Genomic DNA, 18361 nt, shown 5'->3' with positions numbered 1-18361 from the left:
AGAGAGAAAGAGAGAGAGAGAAAGAAAGAAAGAAAGAAAGAAAGAAAGAAAGAAAGAAAGAAAGAAAGGAAGGAAGGAAGGAAGGAGTAAAATTCTAAAATCTTAAACAAAATAAGGTGAAGATTTTGCAGAGGACGATACCAAAGTCAAACATGTACCTCTCCCAACACACACACACACATCTCACATACACACAGACACGCACTTTAAAAACAATAGTTTAGAGACGAGGAAAGCAATGTGTACATTTAGTGAATGAGCTAGCCAATGAGCTGAGGTGTGAATGAACAGGAGTGTGAGCAGTCGGTGGGGGTGGGCTCAAGGCAGGCAAACATGGAGATAACACACCAGAGCTGAACCTGAACAGTCAGAGCAAAGTGCACAACCAGCATACAACCTGTGGCTTTTCTTTTCTTTCATCGTCTCTCTAGTCAGCCTTTCCTCCTCTTACCTGGCCAAACTCTGCTGTGTCATGTATTAAATTAGAATAACATTTTTCCTCCCTGTGCCAGCTAACTAGAGTTATTTACCACATCCGAACCTCTGAGCAAAGTCCAAGGGCAGCAACCTTTGCATTGCCAACTTGTAAAGGCCACATAAAGCAATTCCAGCGCTGTAGAGCTGACAAGTAGAACTCAGCCTGCTGGAGCCTAGCCATGATGCTGTGGTGTACAGTGCTAGTAGCCCTGCTCACGGTTGTGGGATGCCTGTGCCTGTCCTTGCTGCTCAGGCGCCGCAGGCCCTGGGAGCCACCTCTGGACAAGGGTTTTGTGCCCTGGCTGGGTCACTCCATGGCTTTCCGGAAGAATATGTTTGAATTCTTGAAGGGGATGCGGGCCAAGCATGGGGATGTCTTCACGGTGCAGCTGGGAGGCCAGTACTTCACCTTTGTCATGGACCCCCTGTCCTTTGGCCCCATCATTAAGAACACAGAGAAAGCGCTGGACTTCCAGTCCTATGCAAAAGAACTGGTGCTCAAGGTGTTTGGGTACCAGTCTGTAGATGGGGACCACAGGATGATCCACTTAGCTAGTACCAAGCATCTGATGGGGCAAGGCTTGGAGGACCTCAACCAGGTCATGCTGGACAGCCTATCCTTGGTGATGCTAGGGCCTAAAGGCTCGAGTCTGGGTGCCAGCTCCTGGCAAGAAGACGGCCTCTTTCACTTCTGCTACAGAATCCTGTTTAAGGCTGGCTTCCTGAGCTTATTCGGTTACACCAAGGACAAGCAGCAAGACCTGGATGAGGCCGATGAGCTGTTCAGGAAGTTCCGCCGATTTGACTTTCTCTTCCCCAGGTTTGTCTACTCTCTACTGGGGCCCCGGGAGTGGGTGGAAGTGAGCCAGCTGCAGCGTCTCTTCCACCAGAGACTCTCTGTGGAGCAAAACCTGGAGAAAGACGGCATAAGCTGTTGGTTAGGCTACATGCTTCAGTTTCTGAGGGAGCAAGGAATAGCTTCATCCATGCAGGACAAATTTAACTTTATGATGCTCTGGGCCTCCCAGGGGAACACGGGACCCACCTGTTTCTGGGTCCTCTTATTCCTGCTGAAGCACGAGGATGCCATGAAGGCTGTGCGTGAGGAAGCCACCCGGGTCATGGGTAAGGCCAGACTGGAAGCCAAGAAGTCGTTCACTTTCACTCCCAGTGCCCTGAAACACACTCCCGTGTTGGACAGCGTGATGGAGGAGAGCCTGCGTCTCTGTGCCACCCCCACCCTCCTCAGGGTGGTACAGGAGGATTATGTCCTGAAGATGGCCAGCGGGCAAGAGTACCAGATCCGTCGCGGAGATAAGGTGGCTCTCTTCCCCTATCTCTCAGTACACATGGACCCTGACATTCACCCTGAGCCCACAGCCTTCAAGTATGATCGGTTCCTCAACCTGGATGGCACCCGGAAAGTGAACTTCTACAAGTCGGGCAAGAAGATCCACCACTATAGCATGCCTTGGGGCTCGGGTGTCTCCAAGTGCCCCGGCAGGTTCTTTGCCCTCAGCGAGATGAAGACCTTTGTCCTTCTTATGGTTATGTACTTCGACTTCGAGCTGGTCGACCCCGACATACCTGTGCCCCCCATTGACCCAAGGCGCTGGGGCTTTGGCACCTCACAGCCTAGCCATGAGGTACGCTTCCTCTATCGCCTGAAGCCCGTGCAGTGAGCTCAGGTCTGAGCATACCCTGCAGCCCAGAGCAGCACTGAATACCCATCCTCTGGCTCTGAGGCACCCCTTCCTCTCCCCAGCTCTCAGAGATCTGTCATGCTCCCCATAAGACGCCATCCCTCCAGAGGTCTCTGCCTGACCCTCCTCTCAGGAGGAACACATGTGGTCAGCTCAGTTTACAACTGATGGCTCACCCACACTCGACTCATCCTGGAGAACAGACCGGCTCCCGTGAGTCAGATAGCATCTTGCAAATGCTGCCTCAACCCATCCAACCTGCCTTACTCGATGCCCTTACTCCAAATCCTACCAGCTCAGACTCCGGGGACGTTGCTCAATGGAATCGAGCCATGTGTGCAACTGTTAATTTCCTAATAGATATAAAAGCAAAGGATTACATTGAGGCTTGTTTTGTGGTGTGTTACCCTTAGCCCAGAACTTCCAGAGAACTTCCTGAACTCTTTGGCGCTTTTGAAAGCGGTCTAGCCACAGGCTATGGGCTTGGGAGCCAAGCCTGGAGAATGGCCACATTTGATACAGGAACCACTCAGAGGTGCTCCCTCTATGTCTGTGTCTGCTCTGCATCTTTTCCCCGTGGTTTGCAAGGGCACCACTGTATTGGTTCTCTCTGCCCGCATGCCTTCCATCTCCCTGTGGGATCTCGAAGCTCCTCAGATATGCTTGGTCCATGCAAAACTCAGCATCTGTCCCATGCTCTGTCAAATGGCTCACTTTCCTACTCTCCTGCCTCTCTGCTCCGTACTGCTCTTCACCCATGACCCTGAGCATACTCCAAGCACCTCACTTCCTCCCTCACAGACAACCGACCCAGTTCCGTCCGTTCAAACCCAGTAACGCCTCTGAGATGTCACTTTCTGTCACCTCTACTGCTGTCTCGCACACCAGACCCGACACCCACCCTCACCCTTTGTTCACACAGTGTCCAAGGTCTTTTTCATAAAGGTGATCTTTCTGGAAAGCCGCCCCACAGTTGAGAGCTTCTGGTTCTGACGCAGGAGACTCGGACCCTGGGTATGAGTAGTCCGTTCACAGGCCAGGCTCCTGTTCCATGCCCCCCTGCATATGTGGAAATGGGGGACACAACAATGTAGGCCTGGCAAGGCCACAGAGATTGCCCCCTTCCTGCCCACTGAGTTGGTCCATGCGCATCTCCTCCCCTTGGGTTCCTAGCCTTGTAGAAGTGGACAGGCTCTCTCAGTGCTCCTGGCCAGCTAGGGGCTCTATCAGACCTCAGATTGACCTCATTGGAGAGAGGTGGTTCTTGGTCACAAGAAGGGTCACACAGCTAGTCGCCCCCAGTTTGGACTTCTGCCTAGTATCAGAGCAGTGCTCAGGACAGAACAGGCAGGCTGAGAGGACACAGAGCAAGGTCAGGGGAGGCCCTTGGCCCTGGAGGTGGTGAGGTCATCTGTGCTGCCTGAACCCCCTTCTCCAGGATCTTCTCCGCAGCCTGTCTTCACCCAGCCAAGCCCTGCTACCAGCCAGCCACAGCTCACGAGCCATCCCTTGCTCATCCTCCCAACCTGGGAACCATGTCTAGCTGTGAGGTCACCTGTTTCATGTACCAGGATGCTGAGGTCATGGGAGGGCAGGAAATTATTTGAGTACAAAGTAAATTTGTCAAGGCTGGAAAGCAAGTTTCTATCAGGTCACACATACTCAGAGGATTGGTGAGCAGGAGAAATCGGACAGGTTAGCATACCCTGGCGGGCTCACTCCTTGGCTCTGGTGGTGCTGTAACCCGTCCATGAGGACAGATGGAGACAGCCCTGGCAGAGGGTACGGCTGTTCACACTGGCCCAGCCCAGCAGTCCTGGGTCCCTTGTGTCACATCTGCGTCTCTCAGCTCCTTCCTTCTCAGAATCTCCAAGGAGAGAGCAGCACAGAGGTCCTCTCCCTAGAGACAGCTCACAAGAAAGCCAGACCAGAGGCATCTTTTCAGCTGGGGCTGATGGCACACACCAGGGACTCAGCACTCAGGAGTCCGAGGCAGGAGGATTCGTGATCAAAAGCAGCCTAGGCTTCACAGTAAGAGCTTGTCACCTCCAAAATAGATAATGACAAAACAAAATAAAGCGGAACAACTCTCCACAATGGCTTTTGGGTCCCTGGAAAGGAAAAGATAATCCACATCCCCGCTTTGGATACTCCAGTCTCAAAGCACAGAGCTGAGGGACCCGCAGCTTAGCTGCAGGCAGTCACTTCTGCCCTCTCTTTCAGCCACCATAGAGAACAGAACAGCAGCCCCACAGAGCCTGGAGCCTGCTAACTAAGGCTGGGTGGTATCATCAGGGAGCCAGACTTGGTAGGCCTTGTAAAGACAGAGCATGGAGCAGAGCAATGCACAGGCCTGGAAGTAGGTGTGGGGGGGAAGGGGCTCCGTCTCAGCCTAGCCTGTGAGGACTGGTGAGCTGCTGCACAGGGTCCCTGCAACGATAAGCAGTAGTGTGTGTCTACTGCCTGTTCTCCCCCAGAGAGCTGCCGACTATGAGTCTGTCTCTCCCGGGCGGTGCATACCCGCGTGTACATAGACATGTAGGAACAGTTAGAAAGCCCGCACATACCAGATGCACATTCTAAGCCAATCCACACCCACAGCGATAAGTATTTACCCAACCCACACAACATACTGTGAGGGACAGACACATGTGCATGCGTGTCCCATACAGATGCACATACATCACCAAGGCTGGTGACAAGGGCCCCTGGATGCACGTGCCTGACGTACCACGTCTCATCCCATCTGCGCACCATGGGCACAAAGCGAGGGACTCAGGAGACACTGGTCCTGTCGCCATAGCTTGGGCTGTATCTCGTCCGTCTGACCGGTGCGTATAGTTTCCAGAGTTCTAATACCCTTCCCCCACATCCTGAGACAAATCACCAACTGCAGATAACGAGCTGAGGGAGGCTGGGGTCCCTCCTGACATGGAGGACCTGGGGCCTTGGACAGAGAAACCTGAAGGCACTAGAGCTGGAAGCAAGCATTTCACACGTGGAACTCAGATCCAAACCAGTTTAAGACTGTGCTCTACTCAACCTCCGCTCAGAGCATGGGGCAGGGTGACCTTCCCCACAGCCCGTGGGATGAGAGAGGGCTCACATGGCTAGAAGTAAGCTGTGTTAAAGGAACGAACGGAGAAGAAGAGAGATGTCAGGATGTGCAGAGAGCAGCAGGGAATGGTGAGTGCTGAGGAGGCCGGGGGTTGGGGGTGGGTGGGAGGGACAGGGTGCAAGAAGTCTGGAAGCTGCTGAGAACGTGCCATGGGCTGAAGAGGAGTTAGGAAAGCACCTGGACAAAAGCCAGGACCTGAGTCTGAGCCCAGGACCTGCACAGAAAAGCCAGGCAAGGTGCATACAGGTATAACCTCTTCGTTGAACAGGGAGACAGGGTGGTCAGCCTTGCCTGCTTCGTGAGTTCAAAGCCAGAAAAACCTGACTCAAAAAACAAAGGTGGATGACACCTGGGAAATGACAGATGAGGTTGTCCTCCGATTTCCACACTAGCACATACATACTCATGTGCACCTGCACTCACACGCACATGCACTTGCATGTGCACACACATGCACAGCATTTTGATTACATTACTGTGAAGGGCAAGAATGCAAAATGTTTTCCATGTATTATCAGCTCTTCTTTTGAGAGACATCTGTTCAAATCACTTACCCATTTTTTTTATTGGATTATTCAACATTTTTTGTTCCCTGTACAATTTGAATATTGGGCCCCGTGAGGTGAAAGCTGGCCAAGTTGTCTGTAAATAGTCTCTTCATTCTGACCCTGCCTCTGTACCATGGAGACGCTAATTTCATGTGATCTGAGTACTCCCTGGCTATGGGGGTCTCTGCTCAGAAAGACCTTGCTTCTGATGATGTCTTTAGTCGTTTCCCCTGTGTTTTTCTCTGATGGTTTCGAGGCTTCAGGTCATATGTTAGAGTCCTTGATCCAATTTTAGCTGATCTTTGTATCAGATGAGAGACAGGAATCTAGTTTTAATCTTCTACATGTGGATACCCAGTGTTCTCAGCAGGATGTTTTAAGGGGATGCCTGCTCACTGGCATGTGTTTTGTAAAGTCTTAAACTTTGAACTTGACTGACAGTCCCCAAGACCAGAGCTGAGATGGTTCCCACCTTCCTCCTGCGGGATGCGCACTTCTGGGTCATTCACTGGCTAGACCTCACACAAGGGCAGGAAGTATCCTCCTGTCTGAGCTACAGAGAAAGGGGCCCCGGAGGATGGAGAACCTGTGACTGTCCCAAGAAATGCACAGTGCTAATTCACATTCCACAGCAGCTTTCCAAAGGCCTTCCACACACAAGCTTCTGTGGTAGGAGTCTGAGGAGAGCAGGGAGCCGTTCACCGAGAGCCTTACTCTGCAGCTCACCTGCGTGGGTGGGCTCAAGGCAGTCTGCAGGGAGCATGACAGGAGAAATCCCTGTACAGAGTGAAAATATTGTGTATGAAGAAGCGCATGAGCATCAGTGTGTAGACAGGGCATTGAGCAGGGTGGGCACAGTGCCTCCTTCCTCACCAACAAGGTGAGATCTGAGCTATGACTCCAGGAAGTAAAGGAATGAGTCAAACTCTTCCCAAGGAGAAAGGCCAGGGAAGATGTCCAGAGAGATGGCATAGCTGAACTCTCCCTACTGGAATGAACCTGGAATGCTTCAGAAATGAACGGAAGCCAGTGTGCCCTGAACCCAGAGGCCAGGAGAGAGTACGATGGAGATGTAGTCACAGAATGATCACATGGCCCTTGAAGGTCTGAAGGCTAAGAGTGGAGTGACCTCATTGGCTGCTGGGGGCCAGGAAGCCACAGAAGCACTGGGGTGGAAGCGGAGGGAGATCAGTGAAGAGCTGAAGTGGTTCAGCAGAGAGGATGGGGTCCAGGAAGCAGAAGGAGGAAGAGACAGTAATGAGTAAGGTCTGCTGGTGGTTGGGAACCACTGGGGCGAGCAGCACAGTCACGCTGTCCCTCTCTGAGAGCAGTGCTGTTCCCAGACCGTGGCTGATCACTCGGGCCTAAGTATTCCCCATCTCCCCCTTGTTAAGGGAGTCCTCAGACTGCCTCTCCCCAAGGTCATTCATGCTGACCACATCTTCCTGGGCAGTAACCCTGCTGCTCTCAGAATGGTTAGAGGGAGGGGCATGGGTGGTGCCAGGTGCCTGGTGCCATCTCAACACCACAGACAGAAACGCCTTCAGGTTCTGGCGGAAGCGGTGACTGAAGAAGGTGTAGAGGACCGGGGTGAAGCAGCAGTAGGAGAAGGCCAGGCTCTCTGTCACCTGCAACGTATAGTCCAGACGGTGGCTGACCTCACAGTTCCCAAAGACATGCAGGTCCAGCAACGAGTGCAGAAACAAGGTGAGGTTATATGGGAACCACAGCATGAAGAAAACTATCACCAGGACCGCGGCCATCCTCAGAGCCCGGCCCTGGCCCGGCGGCCTCAGCCTGACCAGAACGCAACCGATGCGGGAGTAAAAGAAGATCATGGCCAAGAGTGGGAGGAGAAACCCCAGAAGGTTCAGCTGGAAGCGCAGGTACAGCTTCCAAATGGTCGCATGTCCGCCAAAATCCGCATAGCAGTGCCACACACCATCTAAGGTCTGGTGGATCTGCACAAAGACCATTTCTGGGACAGAGATGGCCAGGGCCGTGATCCACACCATGACAATGAGAAGCAGGTTCCTGAACCGGGCCTTCGGGCTGTGGAGAGGCTGAGCGTGGACAATCTCCAGGTATTTGTCCAGGCTCATGCAGGTGATGAAGAAGATACCACAGTAAAAGTTAATAGAGTAGAGAGTGCTTATCACCTTGCACAAGAAACTACCAAAAACCCAATGCCAGGCCACAGAGATGGCCCAGAAGGGCATAGTCACTACAAACAAGAGGTTGGAGACGGCCAGGTTCAGCAGGTAAAGCTCCATCGTCCGTCTTCGAGGTGCAGAGTGGAGCAACACCACCAGGAGGAGGAGGTTCCCGGCCAAGCCCAGCACGAAGATCAGGCTGTAGACGACCGGCAGAAAGACTCTTCCAAAGGACAGGACCTCGTCCTTCCTGCAAACCAAGATGGTCACATCATCTAAGTAGTCGTAGTCGTAGATGGAGCTGCTGTTCTCGGAACCGACGGTGGTGAGAGGCAGCGGGGAAGCAACGGTGGGCATGTCCTCGAGCTCTGCAGAAAACAAAAGCCACTGCAGTGAGGGCCTGAGGAGATGGCTCAATGGGCAGAGGATGTCAGCTGTATGAGCATCCTCAGAGCCACACAAAGCCAAAGGCAGATGGCACATCTGGAATCCCGGAACTCCTACAAGGCGGAGGCAGAGGCAGAAGCATCAGTGGCTCGCAGGCCAGTTGGCCTGTGCTAGCGAAGAAGAAACTGAGACAGGAGCCTGTCCTCTGATGTCCACACGCATGTTCCCATGCTCACATACACAGAGAATAGAGAAAGGAACCTGAACCATGAAGACTGTATCCCCACAAACACCTGAGCCAAAATAAGCCATCCTTCCTTAAGCTGATACCTTTCTTTGACGCTGTGGCTAAATGCCTGAGGTGAGAGGCCCCCTCAAGCACACACACTGCAAGTTGAGGTGTAATGCAGGTGGACTCCACACTGTCACTGGGCAGATTAAGGGGAGCATTGTCTGACCAGGGCTGTCACCTCTCCAGAGATTGTTAACATGTGGGCTCGGGATTGCCAGCATATAGACATGGGGTGGCCAGGATCTGGCCATTGTCACCTACTGTGTTTCCATAATGGCCTGTGGGGTGGCATGGTTGGCACGGGAGTTTCCAGTACATGTGTCCAGGGGTGTAGCTAATGACCAAGCCGAAGCTAGCTCCAGAATGTCTCTGCTACCAGAGCAGGGCAGGCACCACTGGGTTCAGAGTTAGAGTAGGACCATCAGCCCAGTGCCTTCAAGCTTGGCCCCAAGAGACCACCAGTCTCCTCTGGGTCAGAGGCAGGCAGAAACAGCGAGTTTATGACAGGCCTGGCCGCCCCTCACTCCAGATAGTTGATCTTACCTTCTGCTAAACTGCTCACTTACTAAACGCTCCTCCCTGACCCCACTCCTGCACCTGCCAAGTGGGTTGAGGTTTTGTCTTTTACTGTCTATTGTAATGCTAAGTTCGCCCCCTCCCCTCCCCCCCAAGACACATAGCCCCTGGGACCCTGCCCATAAGTTAATTCTGATTGGTGAATAAAGATGTCAATAGCCAATTCGCTGGCCAGAAGAGACATAGGTGGGGTTGAGGTTTCATGGGCTTGGAGAGAAAGAACCAGGAAGAGGGAGAAGGAGAGCTGCCATGGAAAAAAAAAAAAGAAGGGAGAACGATGGCCGCCATGGGCTGAGGGCCAAGAGAACAGCCCAGAGGGCTGCCCAGTTGGGTGAAGTGCAGCCCAGATGGAACACAATAAATAGTAAGAGACAACTTGGGGTTATCGAAAATAGATTCTAACAGCATGGAGGATAGACAGCTGCCTAGCTATGGTGCTGCCTAAGGCATATTAAAAATATAAAGGCTGTGTGTGTTTTTCATCCAGGAACAGTAATGGTCTAAGGTGGGGAAGAAGCCCTGGGTCAGGATAATAGATATTTTTTACTACAAAGTAAGATGTCAGGATGTGGGTTTTTGCCTTCAAATACCTCTTGCCTTGGACATTCATTGCTACACTTGGGTCCCATTTTCCTGAGCCTAGTCCCAGCCAGCTGGAATAAAGATTTTCAATTGGCTATGAACAGTCTGAGTGATCACCTATGGAGGGCTCCCCGTAACCCCGTCATAGACCAAGCCCCTAACCGCGTAACTCCTTTGTGCCATTCTCCCCAACACTATGGCATCTGGCAAGCCATCTTCCAACCAATCAATGCAACTGGATGTCCATAGGCACCTGACTTGTGGCTGCCCCGGGTCCGTTGGTTTCCAGGGCTCCTCGTTACAGCCCTGGAGCCTTCAAAGCTGCAGCCTGGATTCCTTCTTTGCATGCTTTGCAAAGCGGGTGTCATCTTTTGAGCAGATCCCCTGAACCGTATTTAAAGCTAGGAAGGAGTGTGGACGTCTCACCCTTGATGTCTGTAGGGTAGCTGTCAGCACTTGGGCTTGGTCCCATCTGGGCTTACCTGATGCTTGCAGTATCTGGTCTCTGCCCCCAGCTAGAGCGCTGGGCTTAGCTGGTTAGCTGCGGATTGCTGGTTTGTTGGTTCCTCTGCTCTCCATTCCTCCAGCTCTCCTGCTGCTTTGCTTTTTCCTCTCTTCTCAGAATTCTCTCTCCTTGTTGCCCTGACTCCTCACTTGCAGAGTTGTGGGACGAGTGTTTCTCCCCAACTCTAATGAGAATCTGTCTTCAAGCTTTTAAAAATATAATACACGGATGCATGATTATGAGCAGTCACTGCACCAAGCAGCACCCCCTCCTCTGCTGACTCTGTCCTCACCCCCCTACCCCCTACCGTCCACCCCACCCCCCTGACCCCTGTCCACCAGCCTCTCTCACACCTTCCGCAGTTGCTCATCTCACAACTCCTATGAGGCCTGCCTTTTAGAGCGTGCGTATGCATATCTCTTGTGGGTGGTTCTATTCTGAAGTTATTTTGAGAATCTGCATGTTGCTTGCCTTGGTAGTGGGGCATTTTCCCTGGGCCTTTTGGCCAAACTCAAAGCATGAGGTGGCTATGTTCGTTTGCCTCTGGCAGCACACAAGCCTTTCCTTTGGCTCACGGCCAAAAGGGTTTTCTGCTGTTGTTGTTTTGGTTTTGTTTGGATGGCTTGGAACTAGCTGTGTAGACCAGGCTTGCTTTGAATTGGCTCTGGCTCCCTGCCTTCTATCTTTTTGATATTAGTCATTCTTACCAGAGTGGAGTGATGCCACATAGTGGTTTCTATTTGCATTTCGCTGATGTTTACCAATGTTGACTTTTGGGGGATACAGCTGGGTGTACTATTGACCACAGTGTCTTCTTTTGAGACGTGTCTTCACCCTCTCTTGCCTTTTGCTTGCTTTGCTCTGTTTGCTTTAATTTGTTTTGACTTTGAGCTTGCTACATAGCAGAGGGTGACCTGATCTCCTCCTGCATCCCCCAAGCACTGAGATTGCAGGCATGTGCTACTGTGCCCAGCTAATCATTTGCTCATTTTAAAACAAGACGGGTTGGCAGGGGACAGGTAATGGTTTAAGGCCTTTATATACACTCCTGTATTAACCCCTCATCAGATCAATAGTTTGTAAGTAATTTCTAATACCCTGTAGGATCCCTGCGGGATTCTGATGAGCCTCTCCTCTGCAATGCGTGATATAATCCCATCCCTGCCCCCTCGCTATTTTTGGCCTGTGCTTTTGATGTTTTATCTTGAAAGCCTCCTCACACTCCATCTCTGAATCTTATGTACTGCTATATACTAAAACATGAAAGCAGCATCAGCTATAGCATAAATCAAGCAAAAAGGTTATGCTCAGTTCTGTACTGTTATGCACACACACATACACACACACAGAGAGAGAGAGAGAGAGAGAGAGAGAGAGAGAGAGAGAGAGTTGCTTCCTTACTCCCTGCCCAGTGTTGTCTCTCACAAAGCAGCTTAGTCAAGAGGGTAGCCCTCCTTCATAGAGGAGGATTGCTCTTCGATCAAGGATATAGCACTAACTTCACTCCCTGTTAGAACCCGAGGGTAGGGGGACCTTTATGTTCAACACATTGCATTGTTCGCCAGTGAGTTTGGGGGAAGAGAGAGGAAAAGAGACAAAAATGTGGTCCAACAAGAGTTACATTGAGCCAGACAGTAGCGGCGCATGCCTTTAATCCCAGCACTTGGGAGTTCTGAGTTCGAGGCCAGCCTGGTCTACAAAGTGAGTTCTAGGACAGCCAGGGCTATACAGAGAAACCCTGTCTCGAAAACAAAACAAAACAACAACAACAACAACAAGAGTTATGTTGAGCCACTACCAAGGCCTGTGGGCTAGTGCCGGTAAATGCATCATAAGGTTCAAAATCCACACCAGTTCCTCCTGAACTTCTGTATTCTGTTTCCTGTTCTCCAGTTCAGCCAGTGCCAGTTTGCATATTTATTTATGCTTTTAATGGATGGGAATCTCCTTTCATAAGAGGTTGACTGTTGCATCAATTCTCCTGCCTCAGCTCTTAGGCCTGGCATAACTCCAGGTCTGTGAGGGCTTATGTGCCTTTTACCTTTCTCACAAATGTTGCAATGTCCTCCCTGGTTCTTTCTGGTACAAGGATTGTTTTTACTTTGTAAGAAGACTTTTGAAAGAGCTGTTGGCTCAGGAGGCCCACATGGGACATTTTGAGCATTATGAGGCTGGGTAAAATAAACTTGTCTGGGAGCGTTCCTCCTCCCATGGAACGCTGGGGAACTCCCTCCAGTCAGCCTCTGCCCCACCCTTGGGCTCCAATCTAATAGCATGGGGACCAGATGTTGGGGAAGTCGCATGCATGCTCAGGAAGTTTTCTCTAGGACCCAACTATCTCCTGGCCAGTCTCAAAGGTGGCTTTGTGCCAGCCTTGCAGTGGGGGGTAGTGCCTGTTCCTCTTCTGTGCAAATGGCCTCTCCTGGCCCTGAGCATCTCCCATCCCTGGGCTGTTGTCAGGAGTTGAGCTGAGGAGAAGTACCGATGAAGAGAACTCTTCTGAGGCTCAGGGCTTGTCAATCAGGATGCCAATAACAACTGCACACTGCTGCTCTCTGCACCTCCAGCCCTGGCCTTGATTTTGACCTAATTTCTTAACTAACGTCCCTGACTTTTGCTTTAGCAAATACACAACCTAACAGATGTTTTTAGATCAAAATTAGAGTCAGCAACTTTAGTCTGGTCCAGGCCACTTCTGAAGGTCTCTCTCCCCTTAGGGCACTCTGGGAAACTCTCCAGGTCCTCTGAAGCAACAGGCCTCTACCAACACTTCCATCAACACCTACCAGGTGAGTCAGCACCCGTGTACCTGTGCACACTGTGGCTGGCTGGCACGTGCCTTCCTGGCCCCTGTGCAGTCCTGAAAGTCCTCGAAAGAAGGGCCCTGTGTTGGCCATTCTCACTTCCCCTACACTCATCTGGCTTCTCCATTTAGACCTTAAGAATGAGTTGTTTACACCTCAATGTAAGTCTGCAGGTGGTGACTTCGACCCTGCAGGGAAAGTTTCAGAGGAGCCAGAGAATCACTCAGGGGCTTCCAGTGAGAGGTTAACTTGAGTTGGTCAAGATCCAACACCAGCTGTCAAGATCAACTCCAACTAAGCTTTCCTGTCATAAAGCTAGGGGCATTAAGAGCAATGGGGGCCTAGGGAGCCCTCCTTACTCTCTTGAGTATCATCAATAAAATTTGCTGCACCCAAGAAAGTAAAAAAATAGAAAATAAAAAGCTAGGGGCACAGAGGCAGATGCCATCTCTGTAGGACAATCATGGTGCTACTTTTACGCTGGGGATGTAGCAGAGCTGGTAGTGCTCACCTGCATGAGGGTTTGACCCTCCGCACTGTATGGGTGTGGCGGCATATATCTTCAACCACTCAGGTTTGACAGGAGCATCTGAAGTTCAGCCATACAGCCAGTGTAAGGCTAGACTATGATGCATTAACCCCTATCTCAAATAAAATAACAAAATAAAATAAAACCTCCAGAAACAAAATCAAACCAACAAACAATAGTTCCATCCTTGAAGCACGTGGCCTCGTGGGCCATGCCACACGACCTGAGAATGCTGGAACTTTGTCACAGGATGCTCAAAGGCTATCACAATGACTTCCATGTTCCAGAGGGTGAAACAGGCATGGTGAGGTAACACCCAATTCCCGAAGCTCCCAATGAGCTGGGTGGACTAGAAAACCCAAGGGGGAAATGCCATCGCTTAGCCTGAGGTTCCCTTCCAACAGATTAAGCTTAAATTTGAGGGACATGGCTCCCACAGTGGAGTTCTACCCTGAACAACTTAGGCCAGAGACAACTCAGGAGGCTGAGGCAGCCCCTGCAGGTGTGCAACTGGCATATGGAGTTGGCAGGCTCTCACACAGTAACCAGCACTGCAGTCAGGGACAGGAGACACCAGAAGTGTGGCGGCAGATGCCACAATGGAGGTTTCCCTATGCTTGCATACCCCCACACTCAACGCAAGTTGCCTGTTGAACCTTTACAGAGTCACAGATTCAAGCCCCAGAGTTAATGCTGGGCAGACCTCCTCCTCCCACTACCACCAGACACCAGCTAAGAGCCAAGTAGGGAGCCGGGCGTGGTGGCGCACACCTTTAATCCCAGCACTCGGGAGGCAGAGGCAGGCGGATTTCTGAGTTCGAGGCCAGCATGGTCTACAAAGTGAGTGCCAGGACAGCCAGGGCTACACAGAGAAACCCTGTCTCAAAAAACCAAAAAAAAAAAAAAAAGAGCCAAGTAGGTGGGTCCCCCAAAGGGCTGATCTCAATCCATCCCAGTAGAAAGTGCTCTGGGTTACGCAACCCATGACATGTACAAACTGTTCAAACAAACAAGATGAGCTTCTGGAATGTAAAAGTAGCTTATCTGATCAATTCTAGTGGACAGTACCTCTGCTGGCCTGCCCAGGACCAGGAAACCAAGCTATGATTTAAGGACCCCACAAAGCCACCCCTCCCTGCACACCCCACCGGGTCCCCAGCACTCACACAAGGTACTCCTGGACAGCTTTCCGTCACCCTCTGGACACAGAGCTGGCTCCTCCTAAGTCTGGGGGCTGCAAATGTGACAGCTGTGTCTCCAGGACTCCTCAGAACAGGACTGGAGAGAGAATGACATCAGCAAAATGACAGGTTTTAAATGGTGTGACCACCTCCTCTCCTCCCTCTCCAATCATCTTTTCCTTTCTGATCTTATTTCCTCCCAGGCACAGCTGGGCCACCTCTGCCCCCAGCAGCCTCAGGAGCCTGTGACCCAGAGCATGACCATCCCAGGACCTCCACCCACTCCGCCCTCCCCCAGGAGGCTCCCTAAACCCAAAGGCCACTCTTGCTCAGCTTCAGACAGCCCCTCTAGCTCTCAGCCTACTGCTCTTGCATTCTTGACATCATTCTGGGCTCAGCGGTAGCTGGAGACATTGGGACAGCCCCAGAAACTAGCTATCTGCAGAGCATCCTTTGACCTCAAAACAGCTGCACACAGGCAGGCTGTGCCAGGCCCCAGAAGCCTGTTTCTAGGGTTCTGGGGGCAGTATTGGGCTCTCTCCTTCCTCCATCCATCAAGGGTGTGGGCAACCATCAGTTACTAAATTCTACCAGCACTTGTAACATCACCCAACAATTACACAGGCTTACTACAGACCAGGGTCTGTTCTCACAACGTCTCTCCTGCCATCATTCACTAGGATAAGTACAGTTTTATTTCTATGAGGGGACCAGACACCGAGAGGCCAAGGGAGTTGCCAAAGTCACTCAGCCAAACCAAGCTGAGCTGGGAGTCCAAGGAAAAACAGTGTGGGGAGTTGGGTGGAACTGAGTGGATATATTAAACTGCGCCTGCTTAAGCTGCCTCACTGGGACATGCTTCAAGGGCTGATGGTTCCCGGATGGGAAAACAAGCCCAACACCCATGGGGCACAGCAAAGACAACCACTCACTGCCTCTGACCTGAGGAGTTAGGAAGGAGACATAGAATGACCCATGCAGGGACAGGGTTTGGGGGGTGTTGGGGATGCTTTGGAAACTCCAGGCCCAGCCAGCCTGCAGAGGAAACCAGGACCCCACTAGTCAGCTTCACTGTCCGGCATAGTTGGCTTACCGGTTCAGCTTGCCATAATCCTTGCAGTCAATCCTGGGTCCTAACAAGTGTGTCCCAGAAAGGGATTTTAATGCATTAAAATCCTTAGTCATTGTCTCTTTGTGTGGCTTCCAGAGGCCTCTGTCAAGACCTCTGACTCAAACCTGAGGCACTAAGACCTGATGGGACTGCCCTCTGTGGGCTTAGGGATGCCCCAAAACAATCAAGGAGCCTCCTGGGGAAGGGCTGAACAGAGATGGAAAGTGACATTCCCAAAGACACACAGCAAGGGCTTTGTAAGACACGATGTCAGAACCCAGCTACTACCAGGCCACAGCCCTTCCTTCCCCCCACAGATAGTACAGGGTCCTACTGAGAGGCTGCCTTTCAGCCCCTAGATAAAGGACTCACAGGTGCCAGGATCTCTCACCTAGGGAGGCGAGACGACACCAGGGGGGCACTGGTGGCCACATGTCTGAGAGGCCTGGCTGCAGGTGTGTGTTGTCAAACCAACCCCATCCTCAGAACCAGACAGGAAGAGACTCCACCTCTGCAACAGGGGTTCTGTTTTCTTCACAGCCATGCTGTTGTCTATCTGTCTGTCCACTGAGTTAATGACTCTTCCAATAACCTCCTTACCCCCCCACCACCACCACCACCACCACACCCTCAATGTCCCCTTAAGAAGAGCTTCACAGTAAGCCTGGATGTGCAAGGTCTACTCATACAGATTTAGAGGAAGTCTATCTGAGAACAGTAACCCTGCTTGGTAAGTCTCCATGGGGCTAGGTACTCCCCAAGGCAGTGAGGCAAGAGGTGGTGTTCCAGTTTCACAGGGCATGCAAGGACCATGGTGCATCTCAGACAGAGCCACTTGGGGCTCTGGTCTCCATGCCTGGATCACGGGCTATCCTCTTAACTTTGTTAGTTGAAGCAAAGTTTCCCTCACTCACAGTGCGAGCTGGCCACAGACTTGCTGTCCTCCCATTTCTGTATCCCAGCACTGGCATTACAGGTGTGCACAATGCCAAGCTCCCCTCTTTCAACATGTTCTTCTTCTTTTTTATTTTATGTATCTAAATATTTTGCCTGGTTTGAAGGATGTGTACCATATGTGTGCCTGATGGCCACAGAGGCCATAAGAGGGTGTCAGATCCTCTGGAACTATAGTTACAGACAGTGGTGAGCTACCACTTGGGTTCCAGGAACTGAACCTGGGACGTCCGGAAGTGCCTTTAACCACTAAGCCATCTACCTCTCCAGCCTCAAAATGTTAAGTGGGTTCTAGACCACTGAAAGACCCTGTCTCAAAGAAAAAAAAAAAAAAAACCTAAAAAATGACACTGAGGTTGACCTCTGACCTCCACAAGCACACGCATACACAAATAAATAAAAGTAAAATGTCCAGTGTAGAATGTACTATAGAGACACAAGAAAAGTTGGAGATGATGCTAAATCCACACCCCCCCACACACACACACACACCTGGCAGATATGGCTCTTAGGACAATCCAGCATGTCCTGTCTGTTTTTGCACAGAGCCCTGTCTGTAGCCACAGTTGGTCCTCAGCATGATAGGACCTCTCTACCCACCCACACTCCCTGAGTCTGAATTTGTCAGGGGTTCCTGGCTTCATTGAAATGTCTGGTGCTGATAACCTCCCAGGGAGCAGCCATGATCCCAGCACAGCCCTCGGCAAGGGAGAGCAGGCACTCGCAGGGTTCCCAGCCTCTTCCCTGTTTTTTGTTTGTTTGGTTTGGTTTTTTGTTTTGTTTGTTTTGTTTTGTTTTTTAAACCTCCTCATTGCCATTTTCCTGAGTTTAAAACGAATCACCTTTATCATCCCTAGAGATAGAAAACGACTAAAGCACTTTCCCAAATGGCTCCCCACTTCTCTGAGCCATAGGGATGCCTATTCACTCCTCTGAGCCATAGGCTTCTCACCTGGAAAAGACCTTGCCTGGGACTGCTGAGCCATACAAGCCTCTCACCTTCTGTTCAAAGCTAAGCTTCATGTCAGGACCCCAAAGATGAACTGGGGAGTGAGTCACTGGACCCCTTTACTCTGCCCCTTCCAGTGTAGCCACATTTGAATAAATCTATCTCTGCTTTTTACTCCTGCCTTCCTACCTGCCATACCGGGAAATGGAGTCTGAGCCTGGCTTAGTAGGACTGTCAAAACCCAGGCTCTGCCTCTAATTCCAGCAAGAAGACAGAGTAAGCCGGGCTGTGGTGGTGCACGCCTTTAATCCCAGCACTTGGGAGGCAGAGGCAGAGGCAGGCGGATTTCTGAGTTTGAGGACAGCCTGGTCTACAAAGTGAGTTCCAGAATAGCTAGGGTTATTCAGAGAAACCCTGTCTCAAAAAACCAAAAAAGAAAAAAGAAAAAAAAAAGAAAGAAAAGAAAGCTCTAAAGCTCTAACTGCCAAGGAT

General features: G+C 51.2%; 2 protein-coding genes across 4 annotated transcripts in view; one reads left to right on the top strand and one right to left on the bottom strand.

Annotated features, from left to right (window-relative positions):
• The first annotated feature begins 588 nt into the window (after window positions 1-588).
• On the top strand, window positions 589-2565 carry LOC110302470 (7-alpha-hydroxycholest-4-en-3-one 12-alpha-hydroxylase). The gene has a single exon (XM_021173261.1). It carries the CDS (start codon window positions 657-659, stop codon window positions 2157-2159), a length of 1503 nt encoding a protein of 500 aa, XP_021028920.1. The 5' UTR covers window positions 589-656; the 3' UTR covers window positions 2160-2565.
• Window positions 2566-5844: 3279 nt separating this feature from the next.
• Ackr2 (atypical chemokine receptor 2) overlaps window positions 5845-18361 on the bottom strand; it is a 13170-nt gene continuing 653 nt past the window's right edge. Inside the window, exons 1-4 of one of the 3 annotated variants that reach the window (XM_021172279.2) lie at window positions 15220-15233; window positions 14841-14952; window positions 10319-10547; window positions 5845-8367 (exon numbers count right to left, since the gene is read on the bottom strand). In XM_021172279.2, the coding sequence (XP_021027938.1) occupies window positions 7211-8356 (1146 nt within the window). In that variant the 5' untranslated portion in view covers window positions 8357-8367; window positions 10319-10547; window positions 14841-14952; window positions 15220-15233 and the 3' untranslated portion in view covers window positions 5845-7210. Of the gene's footprint in view, window positions 8368-10318; window positions 10548-10694; window positions 10891-14840; window positions 14953-15219; window positions 15234-18361 lie in introns of those variants that run through there. The other 2 variants (XM_029481084.1, XM_021172278.2) reach the window with 2 other exon arrangements.

The sequence above is a fragment of the Mus caroli genome, chromosome 9, assembly GCF_900094665.2.
Source record: "Mus caroli chromosome 9, CAROLI_EIJ_v1.1, whole genome shotgun sequence".
Taxonomy (NCBI): Eukaryota; Metazoa; Chordata; class Mammalia; order Rodentia; family Muridae; genus Mus; species Mus caroli.
This window is presented reverse-complemented; position numbering and strand designations above follow the sequence as displayed.